This window comes from Falco punctatus, assembly GCF_963210335.1.
Source record: "Falco punctatus genome assembly, chromosome: Z".
Lineage (NCBI taxonomy): Eukaryota > Metazoa > Chordata > Aves > Falconiformes > Falconidae > Falco > Falco punctatus.
This window is the reverse complement of record NC_137586.1, coordinates 25543892-25558473: the sequence shown is the minus strand read 5'-3', so window position 1 is coordinate 25558473 and position 14582 is coordinate 25543892. Positions and strand designations below refer to the sequence as shown.

General features: G+C 36.0%; 1 protein-coding gene across 2 annotated transcripts in view; it reads left to right on the top strand.

Moving 5' to 3' along the window:
• JMY (junction mediating and regulatory protein, p53 cofactor) overlaps window positions 1–14582 on the top strand; it is a 76756-nt gene that overhangs the window by 56680 nt on the left and 5494 nt on the right. For both annotated transcript variants that reach the window (XM_080370855.1, XM_080370854.1), the window contains 4 exons: window positions 4141–4227; window positions 6777–6872; window positions 8158–8701; window positions 11055–11365. In XM_080370855.1, coding sequence (XP_080226981.1) covers window positions 4141–4227; window positions 6777–6872; window positions 8158–8701; window positions 11055–11362 — 1035 coding nt within the window. In that variant the 3' untranslated portion in view covers window positions 11363–11365. The remainder of the gene's footprint in view (window positions 1–4140; window positions 4228–6776; window positions 6873–8157; window positions 8702–11054; window positions 11366–14582) is intronic.

Here is a 14582-nt window from a genome sequence, read left to right as displayed (position 1 = left end):
TAAACAAGCTTTGTATCTTGAGAGACCATTCTAGTGATGTTGCAAAACATTGTTAATGAACACTATAGTGCCTGATGTGGGTAGCTGTACTTCACAAAACTGGGAGGAAAAAGTCTTGCTCTGAGGGGTTTGCAGTTTTAAGTTAAGCGTGCAGAGCAAACATACAGATGGGATGCAAGAACAGTCTCTAGATGATGGGAATGAGCACAGTGATGACCGAATGCTAAGGGAGGAAGAGAATGTGTTTTCCAGGGTGCATTTGAAAGTATGTGCTGTGTGGTAAATCTTTCTCAAAGTTTGTCTCTGTCAGTTAAGAAACATTTACTGTTGAACTGAGATGGGAGTCTGTTCAATGCTTTTTAGATGGTGTTTCTGACCATGCTTGTTTCAGCAAAGTATCTTAAAACAGACCTGTAAAGAAGTGGGTGTATTTTGGACTGGGTTGGGTGAGGTTTTGGTGAGGGGTTTTTTTGTTTTCCTATTTTTTTTTACTTTGTAATTCTGTAGCTGAAAACAAAATGCAAGCTGTGCATTAAGTAATGTATATCACAGGACTGTGATATATTTAGAAATTACAGTCCTTGCTTGTTATTAGGTTTTTGGCAACTGAAGATTCCCTTAGGAGAATGCCTCCTTTCCTGGCAGCAGATATAATGATTAAAAAAACAATAGGCAATAATTCTCTATCATTGGTTTTTATTTTTTGGAGGAGCTAATTTCATCATCTGGGTGTTTGAAAATCTTTTCTGTTGAGAAGATAATGCAGTGAAGAGAAATCGGTTTATATATAGTAAGAGTATACATAATATAAATACAAGCTTCTGTGACTACAGTCTGTTTTGTTTTTCAGAAATTACTTACCTGTTTTTGAAGTTGATGCTTTTATTTTTTAATGATGTCAAATAATTGTACTAAACCTTTATTACAAACATTTGCTAAAGGTTCCTTAGAAACCTCATTCAGTTGTGATTCTGAGTAACTGAGCCAGAATTTTTTTGTGTGTGGTTTTACAGAAGTTGATGTTCTTTCACTGTACTACCATGAGCATAAACTCTTTATTCTCATTTTTTTAATATAAACCTATTTGCATTTGTTAAGCGGTCATTTCCTGATGTTCCTTTGTTTTTACCGTAGTGAGTGAGTTACTAAAACCCAGGATTTTTAACAGTGGTCTCACTATTTTTCTTACTTCTTGAAAGCTAGTTACAGATACTTCGTGCGGGATGTCACTATCGTTATCCCAGTGTACCCCCTGCTGGCGGCACGTAGTATTAATTAGGTTACCATACGGACTAAGCAGCTGTTTCATTAGGGAGCTAGATGTATAGCAAAGAGTCACGGTAAAAAAGTTAGTGTAGAAGGTGTCTAGAAAACATCTTTGAAAAAACAGACTTGTGAAAAAATTGAATTATTTTATATCCAGGAAGAGCATTCCTTATGAACAGACTGGGAGAAGCAACTGGTTGGTGAAGCTGTTTGGGGTATGTTCGTAATGTGTGCTTTGATCTAAGAAGCTTCCTCATATGCTGTTGTGTCCATTTATTAGGACATCATCACTACTTTGCAAGCCCATAGTTTGAAGCGTAGCCCATGCCAAAACAGGCGTTATGTAGATGTACTGACAGCTGGCACAGGGTTACTTGGTATGCTTCATTATCGTTATTATTATTATTGCAACAATGTAAGGACATAACTACACTGAATGCTTATAGCAAAATACAGTTTCTGTACATACTGAGCTTACCTAATGAGAAGCTAACATTTTAATTTTGATGCTTTTCAATGTGAAAGTAACGCTTACTGGAACTAGTTAAATACAATACTAATGTAGATCTGTATTTTGTATTACTAGTCCTAAATGTGGTAGCTTATCCAGCGACAAGGGTTGAATGGTTCCTCAGCTCTCCCTTTTTGTCTCTTTAATAGAAGTACTATTTGATACTGTGAAATCGGTCAGGTAGTTAAGAGAAATTGGCGTTACCTCTCAATAATCTTGTTGAGTTCCATACAGTTGGTCAGCATCTTTCTTGAGGAGTGGCTCTCACTGGATGTAGTGCTCCTGCTTTCCCAGTGCTGAGAAGCCTCAGGGGACTACTTCACATGTTCAGCAGGCTGTATTCCTGCTCATACACCCAATTAGGATGTTTTCTTTTTTTGCAGGAGTTTGTTCTTTTATGGTCAACTTGTCATCTTTCATAATCACCCAGATCGTTTTATTTAATGCTGCCACCTGGCTGGTTTTTTTTTCATCCTTTGTTTGTAGTCACTTAATCTTGTCTACAAGTAAAATCCAGCATTTGTCCCTATAAAATGGTAACTTTTTTCCTAATTAAACTCAAGTGTGTTGTTTATTAGTACAAAGTCAGCACCAAATATGTTTTGCTCTGATTTATCCTCTTCATGTGCTTAATTGCTCTTAAACAGTGCTTAAAGTATCTTTCATTATTGCTCTTAATCAGAAAGATTTAAATACTGGTGCTAAAGAGAAAACATTTCATAGACATGTGCCCCCCAGTTTTTTATGAGACATGTCAAAAAAACCAAACCAAACATACATTTTCTCATTATTTTATAATACTTCTTTATATCTCATTACATATATTCCTCATTAGTTTAGAAGACTTCTAATCAAACTTAACACATAAATAGAAAATAAAGTGTCAAGGTAAATCAGTATTACAAATAGTGTTTCAGATTCTCTAACAATGTTCTGACAGTATTGTGCCTTGAAATGCACAAATGAGGTAGCTTGTACTTTTGCAGTTACAAATTAAACGAATTAACTTTTCCAGTTGTTTTAATTAAACTCTTTTCACCATGGAAGAAAAACCCCATAAACAAACGTAAATCCCAGCCATGTTTAGCTATATATATATAGACCTCTGATGAAGCTGGGCCACTGTTTCCACAGAAACTTTCATGCTTTTGCCAGTTATCTGTATACGGTAGCAGCATTGATGGTTTTACTGCCCTGTACAGGAACACTAGCTGACTTTTTATGTGGTTTCAGTACATCCCATAACCTGCTTGTTGGAGATAGTAGGTTTTTCTGCCATTTCCAAGTGTCCAAAACTGGACTTTTTTTATCCCTCCGCTCCTTGTTTTTGTATCTTTTTGTCACTACTGTAGTGTCTTGCTTGATGGCTGATAACCTCATCAGCTGCTCCAAGCATTGCTGTCAATGGCAAAGCTCCTGTCTGGCTCCATGCAGTATGATGCCCGGGAAGCCCATTGCTTCAGCGTTCTGGCTGCAGTCACACTCCAGACTGCTTCCTAACACTGCCCCTTTTACACAGCCATGAGTTCTGTTTCTGACTACACGGCTGACTTGGTTATAGTTCTGTGTGCTGTGTGTACTGAGCCTAATTTTGTGGCCCATACTGTCTGATTTCCCGGCCCTCACTATTGTCCTATGAACTTGTCTGTCTTGTCGCTACCCTGAATTCCTACACATACCTTTTATTTGTAACTGAGATTTAATTCAGTTCTTTTTATATTACCTAAAGGTTGAGTGTCATCCTGTTTCTTGTAATCTATTGTAATGTGGCCTATTTTGATTTGTTTTAACTTCTTATTTGCAAGCAATGTAATAAGTGCTTGTTTTTAAACCAGACATTACAGACATGAGCTTGGTATAATAAGTGAACCTGCTTGTGCATGCATAAAATTATAACAACTTTATTAATGTTTATGCTTGCAGATTGTATGTGCAAAAGATGAACTGACAGTTGTAAATGGAAAGCTGTCTAGTTGCATAAACAGAAATATGTGGTGTATTTGAGAGTTAGTTATTACCCATGTATATAAATGCATGGAGTTATGCAAGGTTTTTATGAAGTATTTGACAAATCGGTGTTTGTTGCCACTTTCATAACGGTATTGTAGAATACACTTATCAAACAACTGTTACTTGTGTACATTCTTTTGACAGAAGTAATGGGTTTGGGTTTGTCTGGCTTGGGTTTGTTCTCATTTTGTGATTTTACTTTAACTTAAATTAGCTTGGTTGAATTTGTCTGAGATAGGCTTTGTAATTTTTATTTTTCTAATGCTTACTGCTGTTTCCTAAATATGACATTTTACTCTGTAAATCGATATTTGAAATTCATATTTTATAGATAACATTTTATGTTGCTACAGGAGATCTGTATCGCAAAGCATAATGAAAAGATCCAGCAGCGCCACCAGAGTGAGGAAGAATACAAAATGCACCATACTGTTCAGCTAGTAAGTTCCACTGTTGAGTTTAGCCTTTAGCTAATAGCTTGCATTCCTCATCGTACATTAAGAGTACATATTCAGAGTGACAGCTGTTTTAAAAAGATGGTGTGTAGCCCTGGCCTTTGCACCATGAATTTCTGTATCATACTATGCTGGTAAGGGGAGATAGTGTTTGTGTTAGGATAAGATTGAACCCAAGCAGATAGAACAGTTCTTTAATGCTGGGTTCACAGTCGTAAGTGATGACTGCGAGGGTTAAGCTGCATGCAGTTTATCACATTCACATAGATGATTCTGGATATCTGGGTACAGCATCAGACACACTGAAATGAGAAGGAAAACATACATTTTTATTCTTGAATCTTAATAAGCCTGTTTGTTATTTTTCGTCTTTCTAGAAAAGTCACTAGAATTGTGTATATAAAGATGTAGTTCCAGCTGTATGCTCCATGATTCTCCGCACAGTCTCATCACAGAGTATAGGCTAGCTAGTCTAACTCTTGTGCTGAACATAATAGACTTCATATTAAAAAATAGTCAAATTCTGAGCTAAGTCTTGGGAGCTGATACAGTATCAATATTTAATAAAGATCACTGACAAAGATGCATTGAAATCCAAGTCTTCTCTTTAATTCAGGCTTCAATTAGATTAGGAAAGTGATTCTGTTTCATCCTTATACATTTTTAACATTGATGTATTTATCCAGGAAGTCAGCTGCATAATTTATTTTATGAAAAGGCTACTTGGGAAAGACAGGACGTATTGGCATACTCTTTCGGGAGCTTAGATAAATACTTTTTTTTTTTCAGTTCTTAACAGTAAGGCAAAGGAATTTGCTGTGTGGAGTGGTCCATTTGTCACTCTTAAAAATAAGACTCGATAAAGCTGAAGGACTTCCTTGTCTCTCAAAACTACGGGGCTTTTTTGTTACTTCATGGAGTAGCCCACTTGCATTATAATGAAGAACCTTATGCTGATACTTTTTTTTTTGGTCTTTTTTTCTGTTAATATAATGTGACTGAAAATTTCTGCTGTTACTGTAAAATAGATTTTCAGCCACTGATTTTCATTAAGAATTTTGAAAAGATAACTGCAAGGGTGTCCAAACCTAAAACCAAATAAAAATTCCAACTTCACCACTCTTATTTAAAAACAAAACAAAAAAGCCCAAACCAAAACAACAAACCCCTTGAGTTCGAGACTGCTTCAGCTAAAGTTTGTTCTGTTTGCGTATGTAACATGCAGGTGTGGTGGCAGAGCTGTCCTTCCTGCTGTAATACTTTCTTTATACTTCTGATTTAACTTTTGTCCCTTTGCTTTGTTATTTTCTTTTCACCACATGCTTGTATTCCTCTTCACCTTTTCCTGTTTCCTGTCCTTACTGTGTTTCAGATGCATTCTCCTCTTCCTCTCCCTAATGCATCTATATTCACTTCCTTCCAAATCACAGGAGTTGGCTCTTTATGAAGGACACAGGCCACTAGCTGACTTCTGAAAATGGCAGGCAGGCAGACATCGCTTTTGTGTTGACTGAATGACAATAAAAGTTCACAAAAGTGATCAGAATTTTTAATTATGATGATGAAGATGAGCTTCTAAAAGAAGTTCTAAATGCTGTGAGTCATTTAAGGATTAAAGCTGCTGTTTCTGTTCAGGGTTTTTACTTCATAGTCACCTGTTCTATCACTTTCCCTCATAACTTCTGAACCTGTGTACGATGACTTTTGCCATCTGATAACTAGTATCCACTTTCAGTAGATTTGACTGAATAGTAGTGTTTTGTTTCAAAGATGTAGTAACTGTGCTGAAGTTTTGTGAAAATTGGATGCCTAGTTAAAGGAGGTGATCCGAATTTATGTTGTCACTGAGGTAAGATCCCCAAACAAGAAAAAATACAACTGTCTTAGCTGCAGGGAAGAGCTTCAAACCTTTATTGAAGTAGGATTACAGAAAATCAAGCTGGATTAAATAATGACAGTTTAAGGTGATTAAATACGAAACTTTTGTTTACTGTTGTAAATTATAATGAAAATGTTTACTTAATTTGCTCATTACTGGATTCAAAATTTTGTGGCACTGAATTCAGTGGTTTCTTGTACTGTGAAAATACTGATATGACTTGTTTTAAATGGGCAGCATTGCAATTTGAGCTGTCATTTTTTTCTTGAAATGAGAGAAGATGGATACTGATTTGCTGTCTGGCTAATTTATACCATTTTTAATTTAAGGAGGCTTTTTCCATATAATTTTCTGTCATGTCTGTAGTTATTTCTCATCTTTCTAGATAACAAGTCTTTCAAGTGTTCTAATTCCAGATTGAAATCTTCCTTTACTGAGCTTTGCATTTCTTTAAGATTCTAAAACACGAAATACATAGTATTTTTTAAGGGGAAGAAAAAGGTGAAGTTTGGAAGTTCAGAAATGTATTTGAGAGGTAGGTTGTTAGGTAATTCTTAACAGTTAGCAGAAGAGTTAACTTAAGTCAGTTTTTTTTAATGATGCTAAACATGGCATTGTATGTAATATTCACATGTTTTTCTATGTGTTTTCTCAGAAGCGAGATCAAATACAAGATGAAGAGGAAAGAAAGAGCTCCTGGGTTAGTCAGGAGCGACAGAAAACACTGGACAGACTTCGCACATTTAAACAGGTAACAGAAGAGTTGTTCTTTTCTGCCAGTTTATTTTGCAAAACAAATTTTTACTCATTCTAGGACTATACTGTGCTATTAGCTGTACTCTTTCATTGTGCAGTTAACTGTTCTTTGGAAATCTTGCAGCAAAATATGTCATTGGTAGTAATTAATTCCTCTGGCCATTACATTCCCAGTGCTGTAATAAGCTTCTGTTCACTCTTACATCTACAACTTGTGACAAGACACTTAGCAAGTTCCCAAAGGAATTACAATCTGAGTGGTATGTCCTACAAAGCACATTACCATCTGACATACCCCACTTGCCACTGATTGCTAGAACACCTGCCAATACCTGCTCCTTCCTATTACCATGGAAGTATCAGAAAATTAATAGAAGATGGAATGGAGGGAGGAGGGTAAGGAAAGGGGTGAAAGTATAAGAGAACAGAGACTGTATTAATTGGCAAAGACTTTTTTGTTTTGTTTTGCTGAATACATAAAGTACAGGTACAAGAAGTTTCTCTGCTGGAAAGCTGTCTTGCTCAGCAGTACACTTTTTGTATCCTTATTGTTTTCAAGGCTTTTGAATTGCATAGCTTCTATAAATTAAAGCAAACTTATTTTAACCAGCAACTATTAATGAACTGACTTTGTGTGTAAGCATGGTTATATTGTTACGATCCCTATTGCTTTAGACCTACCACAATTGTGTAAAATGTATTAGATACGTCTTTCACAAGTGTTTACATTTTTGCTTTAAAATGGCTATGGATGAAACTATGAAAAGACAGTTACTGAGTCAGCAAGTTTAAGAACTAAATTAAAAATACTTTGGAATGTCTCAGAATGATTGGTGTTTTCATGAGATACCTTTTTAAGCAGTATGATTCACATCTAAGGCCAGTGTACTAGGTCAGAGGGGACTTTGTTGCAGAAGGAGTTTTAGAACCAGTTTTAGAAAAGGAAAGCAAGAGGGAATTTTGGATTTTAGTTTCCAGAAAAAAGTTTTGAATGTACAGTCTGGCTCCTAGTGAAATCCTAATTCTAACCCCATGTATATCCCTGACTAGACAAATGACATGTAAATTGTGGCTTAACCAAGAATAAAAATTAAGAAAACAGGTCATTTTTGCATAAAGGTGAGGATATATTTGCTTTGCTTTTACATCCAGAGCAAAATGAATGAAAATAGCAGATGAATCCTACTTGTCAGAAAGACAAACCCTAATGACAGGTACTTAGAATCTAGAATACTGTGTTGCATGTACTTACCCAATTGTCAAAAACTTACTTATTTTAGCGGTACCCTGGGCAAGTAATACTTAAATCAACCAGACTACGTTTGGCTCATGCAAGAAGAAAATGTGCAACCAGCTCAGCACCCTGCGTTGATCAGCCTCAGTCTTTGCCAGCAACCATACAAATCCAAGAGAAGAGTGAAGAGGTGGAATTGGAAAATGCAGTCCAGCCTTTACAAGTGCAGGAATCTACAAGCTTAGAACAACTTCAAGATATCTCATTACCTCCAAATGGTGTTACCTCTGAACTGCCTGTTAGTGTTTCTGCCCTCACTGGTAATAAGCTTCAACCAGAGACTGTTACTGTAGTACCGCTGCCACCCCCTTTGCCTCCACCACCTCCACCTCCACCCCTGCCCTCCAAGGAAGATGCCACCAAATCCTTAGAGAAAAGTGACAGCTTTGTGAAACGTCAGAGTGAGGAGAAGGGAGTCCAGCACTCTTTCGGTGTCCCACCAGCACATCTGTTTGACAGCAGTCAGTTAGTCAGTGCCAAGAAGAAGCTTAAGAAGACGGGTGATCTAGAGGGTTTGCAGAGGAAAAGAGGTAATATTTTCACTTCTGTGTATTTAATTGTAATGCACATCAGTTCCTCTTTTGAATTGCTCTATAGAAAAGTGTATGCTTTGATTCTTTCATTAATGGGAGAGTCATTAAATCTTGTTCAGTTGACAGATACTGGCAACTCAAATGTTAGGACCTAAACACTTGTGAAACTGACTGTGTGATATACCACATTAGAGTAGCTAGAAAACAGAGCTAATTGTTGTCTGAAAGAATCTTTTCCTGTCTAGTTGACAGCCAGCACTGCAAATATGACATGCTTCTCTTGAGGGTGCAGTGATTTTTAAATAACATATGTTCAATTATAGTATATAATTTATACATTAATAACATACATAAAAGTTAATTTTACATAATCTACATCAAAGTAAAATGAATACTTGTCGAGGGACAGAGAAAACATTGAGAATGCTTTCTTCAAGGTTTCTTCAAATTTTCATGTAGAAGTTCACAAATGCTCAAGTACCCTTGAGAGCTGAGTAAATATATGTGTGAACTACAATTAGAAATTAAACCTGTAATCGTTCAGCAAAGCATGTTAATAATTAGCTAAAAGATCGAAAATTTCTTTGGAAACTGAAGAGAATGAATAGAGCACAGGGCTGAGCTGGGAGATCTGATACGACTTGTCAGTTCTGTGCTACTTGTCTTTTAACTGTTTATCTCATATATAAAATGGGGAGAATGGCAGCCATGTTTGAATAAAGTAATGCTGGTGTTTTGGTGAAACATGCTATATTGGAGCAAAATTTTTATTTGAAAATCAGACATGGGATTTTCAAAAGTATTCAGCTGCACTGTTTTACTGTAAGTCACTGAGAAAGAGTACCTTGATTCACTGCTGTAATATGGCTGTAATAATATTTTATTTAAAATTCTATCTGGCTCTGTCAGTTACAGCTGCAGAAAACATGACTCCATTGACATTTTCCCTCATACAGATCAAAGCAAAATTAGAACTGTCTTCATCAATCGGACAAACAAGAATGTTTCCTCTAGAAATTGTCCTTAAATGACTGAAAAACCTTGAAGAAACTGTATAGTTACAGAATTCTTAAGGTCTTACAAATCCTGCAGGTTGCAGGTACAACGTCTTTAAGTTCATTATCAATTTTGATGCTGCTATGCTCCCTTTTTCTTTCTCTATAGTCTATTGTTTATTTTTCTGATACTAATTTTATCTTGCAATTTTATATAAAGCACATGTGTACAATTCAATACAGATTAAAATGACAAATACAAAATCAAATTATATTCTTCCTCTTAAGAGTATTGTTAATGTCTGTAGCTGCACTTTACCTGCTGCTCTGGTTTCCCCAAGATGTTCTCGGTCTCTTAACTGGTTTCACAAATCTGTCTCTGTATTTTACGATCCTTCCTTCCACTTTCAAATGTGCATTCCTGTACTCTTTTCTTTTTCCTTGTGTCTATTGTGTCTGGGCCATTAGTCTGATGGACAAAGCTCACTCATAAATGCAAAACAGGTTTTAAAGATGTATTCTACAATGTACAAAAAAGAACTGGAGATGGATACTCATCTGTTGATTGATATGTGCTCTGCATTGTATGTGCTAGTGTATGCGAGCTATTTCGAACTGTTGTACTTTATTATGATGCATTCTTTGGGATAGAGTTCTTACCTACTTGTAGCTCTTTAAAAAGCCAAAGGCCAATCTGTATTTTTGCAGAGAACTAGTCAGAAATTGTTGATAAAGGCTGGATTGTTGGTAAAGTGTTAACTCTTACTTCTTTCTTTTCATTAATGATAAAGGAAGGGAATTTATGTAGGCATGCTGTGACTAGGTGCCAATACTTACATGAGTCCAGAGGAGCAGGAAAATGCATGCTGTTGCAGTTGACTATACTGCTGCTTCCCTCACTGACATGCAGTCATGCAGTAGGTAAAATCAGCCACAAAATTCAAGTGCTGAGAATGGATTGCACAGTCCAGTACTTCAGATATGTCTCACTACCTGAGTTTCAAAGTCAAGAAAGATAATATAATAAACACTTTAATGGTGTTGGATTCATGGCAGCTAGTTTGATTTTTCCTGACTGCAATCAGGAAAGCAGTCTTGTTCAAAAAATTTTACTACCTGTCTGATAGGAGGTGAAGTTGTTTCAGAAATTTGAGTTGTTTGTATAAACCAGTTTTGACCTGGTAATAGGGAAGAGAAATTTGGGGGCTAAAACAATGTTGGAGCTACCATTATATTCAGTGCTATGGGACTATCACTTTAATAGTATGGAGCTACTTTTTGGTCTGTAGGAAATATAAATTAAGACTAAAAAAATTTGGTAAAAATAATACTGAAGGTCTTCTGATTTACTACAGTGAGTTCCCCGATGGATGAAGTGCTGGCTTCCTTGAAACGTGGCAGCTTTCACTTAAGAAAAGTTGAGCAGAGAAGTCTCCCTCCTTTTCCTGATGAAGATGATAGCAATAACATCTTGGCACAGATTCGGAAAGGGGTGAAGCTGAAGAAAGTGCAGAAAGATGTTCTGAGAGAATCCTTTACAATTCTGCCTGATACTGACCCTCTGACAAGGAGCATCCATGAAGCATTGCGACGGATTAAGGAAGCATCACCTGAGTCAGAGGATGAAGAGGAGAGTTTGCCTTGCACAGACTGGGAAAATTAAGCTGTAATTAACCTACATCTTTTTTTAAAAAAAAATTTCAGTGCTTTTTGTGTAACAATAGCTGCTAAGCCTCAGGTTGTGCATTCTAGGAGATTTAGTATGAATGTGACTAAACTCTCTGGCATCCAGCGTGGTAAAACATGCACATATGAATTTAGTATCAGCGACTTTCCAAAGAATGTAAGGTTTATAGTAAGGGAAAAATTTTCTAGGCGACATATTAACCTTTTATTGTTTGAATACTTCTGCTGAATTGACAGGACTGCTCCTATAAAAAGCTGTATTTCATTTAGTAAATTTGAAGGGACTGTTTGCAGTTTACCAAAAAGCTTTAAAAAGCTTTTAAGTAACAAAGCAGCACTATTACTCTTGGACATGCCTTGTACTTATTTTCTAATTACTTCTGGCCTTGTAAAAATTCAGCATGTTTATCACTTCAGACTGAATAGGTCCAAGTGAAGGATGGTTAGGTTTGACTGCTGAACACATTGAAATGTCATTGGTTACCCTGTATGACTGACTCAGAGAGCTTGGTTTCAATCTGTAAACTTTCATGACTTAATTAAATTTCCAGACTATAAACGGTAAATATACAAATGTAACTTACACTTCTGCTACTCATAGAAATCTCATTAGCTTGCATTATACTAAGCTACAGTGCCTGAAGGTACAGGTACGAGACTTCAGCAGATGAAGTTAATGATTTCAGAACAAACTGGAAATTGGCAAGAGATTAGTTTTCAAAATTATGGCTGCATCAGTAGCACAAAGAGATTCTTGATAACAACAGAAGCATACAGCATTAGTTTTGTGTTGTTCTTTTCTGCTACTGGCATGTGAATGAACTTAAACCTCAATGAAAGCTTCCACTAAACTTAAAATTCGGAGAAAAAGAGAGGTAGGTGTGACAATCTGAAAAGAATTTAAAAATCTGTTTGGAAATCAAAGGCTATTTCAAGACTATGGAAGATCAATATTTATAATCCTTGCAACACAACTAGCAGTAGCAAAAAGATAACCTTTTTGGATATTTACAGTCAGGCATTTCTACCCCAGTTAGTTGTTATAGATGGAGGGTGACTATTGATAAGTGTTACAGCGGTTTAAAAAATTATGGTGACTTAGCACGTCATCTGCTGAATGTTGTTGTGATTATGAAATAGTACGTCTCAAACTGTTTCATTGGTATGCTATTTTCAAATAATAGTACTTAAAATTTTTGAAAAGGAAAATAGATGTTGCCTTTATTCACTCGTGAACTAGCCATTGGCAGGACTAATGATTTAATGCTGTTTAATTATGGCATGCTCGTTCTCTTCCATACCAAAAGAATTGCTAGTTTTGGAGCTGGAATTCCAGCAGTGGAGGTGTACTTAACTCTTGCTGAAACTCAAACTGAAAATAATTTTGCTTGGATGTAACTTTTTCTATACTTGCATACTGAAAACTCCCACTACCACAGCCCTTCAGAAATGAAATGACAGCTGTAAGAAAAGATGTGCCTTGCAACTGACTTGGCTTTCTCAGTGCAATTATTCTCTTTGAATTTCCTAGATTACTGAGCAAATTGAAACTATTTGACTTTATGATTTTCATAAATTTAACTTATTCTTTGGGATTTTGTTTGCATTTTTAGCAAGAATACTCTTTCAATACTGTGGATCATATATATATATATAAAAGGCATTTTCCAAGAGTGACTTTGAATATTTTTTTTTTAATCTGGTTGGTGAACCTCCTAAATATTTTCCATTGGAAGTGCATCCTGTTAGAAGTCTTATATGTATGTTGCCATGCAATATAAATACACGTTTTCCTCTGCTATCCTTTGCAGCCCCGTAGAGGCAGTTCAGAGAGCAGGTCAAAAATCACTGCCATGCAGTACCTGTAGTGCACTGGTGGTTGTCTCCTTTTTACCAGCCTATAGTTATGGCATCTTCCCATTTTAAGGACGTACTCCTTTCAAATGCTGATGTCCCATGACATCACTTGCAGGATGCTGTATCAGTTCTGAGCGCATGCTCCTTGGAGTTCTTCACACATCTGGGACCTAGGCTTTTTCTTACCAATGTCCTATTCTATTATGAAAACAATCCTGTTTTCATGAGATGAGACTATTTAACAGATAGTACAGGTTTGATTGAAAAATGGTTGTACAAAATAGCTAGCAGCTCAAAGCAAAAATGGGCTTCTGCTATGGAAGTGTGTGAAATAATCTGGGAGAACATATATTGAGACAGAAGTGCTCATGAAATTCAGCTGAATAAATACTTTACACATATATGAGTGCATTTGCTTTAACATATAGACTGGTTACCCAGAATTCATTACACAAGAGTAAAATCTAATGAAAGTCTGTTGTAGAAATTGCAGAATAGTATTTTTTTACTATAAGATCATCTGTATAATAACATGCTTTAAGACTGACCTGCTGATTTTTAACTGTAAGTTCTGCACATATGAACATTGGTTGCATAGGGATTTTAGATTGAAAACAGTTATACAAACGTGTATTGGCACACATTACAAACTATGCTTAATATGTGTACATCCTTATAAGCAAAATGTAATGCATTTTTTTGCCTTAGGAATGAAGGCTAAATAAGATATAATGATGTTTGGTTTATCAGGTGCCAAAAAGTGTCTTAATGTATGTGAAAGGAGTATTAACAGTGTCCACTGAATTTATTCCATTTGTTATTGAAGTTTAAAGACAAACCAGTAGTAACTAACTCACACAGGAGATCTGGTCATCCCTTGTATTAACTGCTTTAATAAGTTAACTTATACATAAAATTATCACTAACTTTTTTTAAGAGCAGTTCCTTCCTTATGGGAACTAAACCACATACAAAAATGTTGAGCCATTCTGTGTATTGGAAGTACAGCTGAATAAGCAGTATAAAGATGCAGTAGTTTCTGTATTAAAAATTGGAATGTTACTGGTTATCAAAAGTATCCCAAGCCTGTCTGTGTGTACATAATGGTACACATAAATCACTATAGTACATTAAGAGTACTATAAGTAATGCAAAACCTAGATTCTTGGGAAAGACGGGCAAAGTAACAGAGAAGCAGCAAGTTTCTCCTCTCCATATTCTTCTAATCCAGTATTTTGGGCCACTTCAAAGTCTAATCTGTGTTCACTGCCAATAATACCAGAAGGCAAAAAAAGACCTGGTCATATTCTGTGCAAAGAGAATTAAGGCTTTTGAAGACA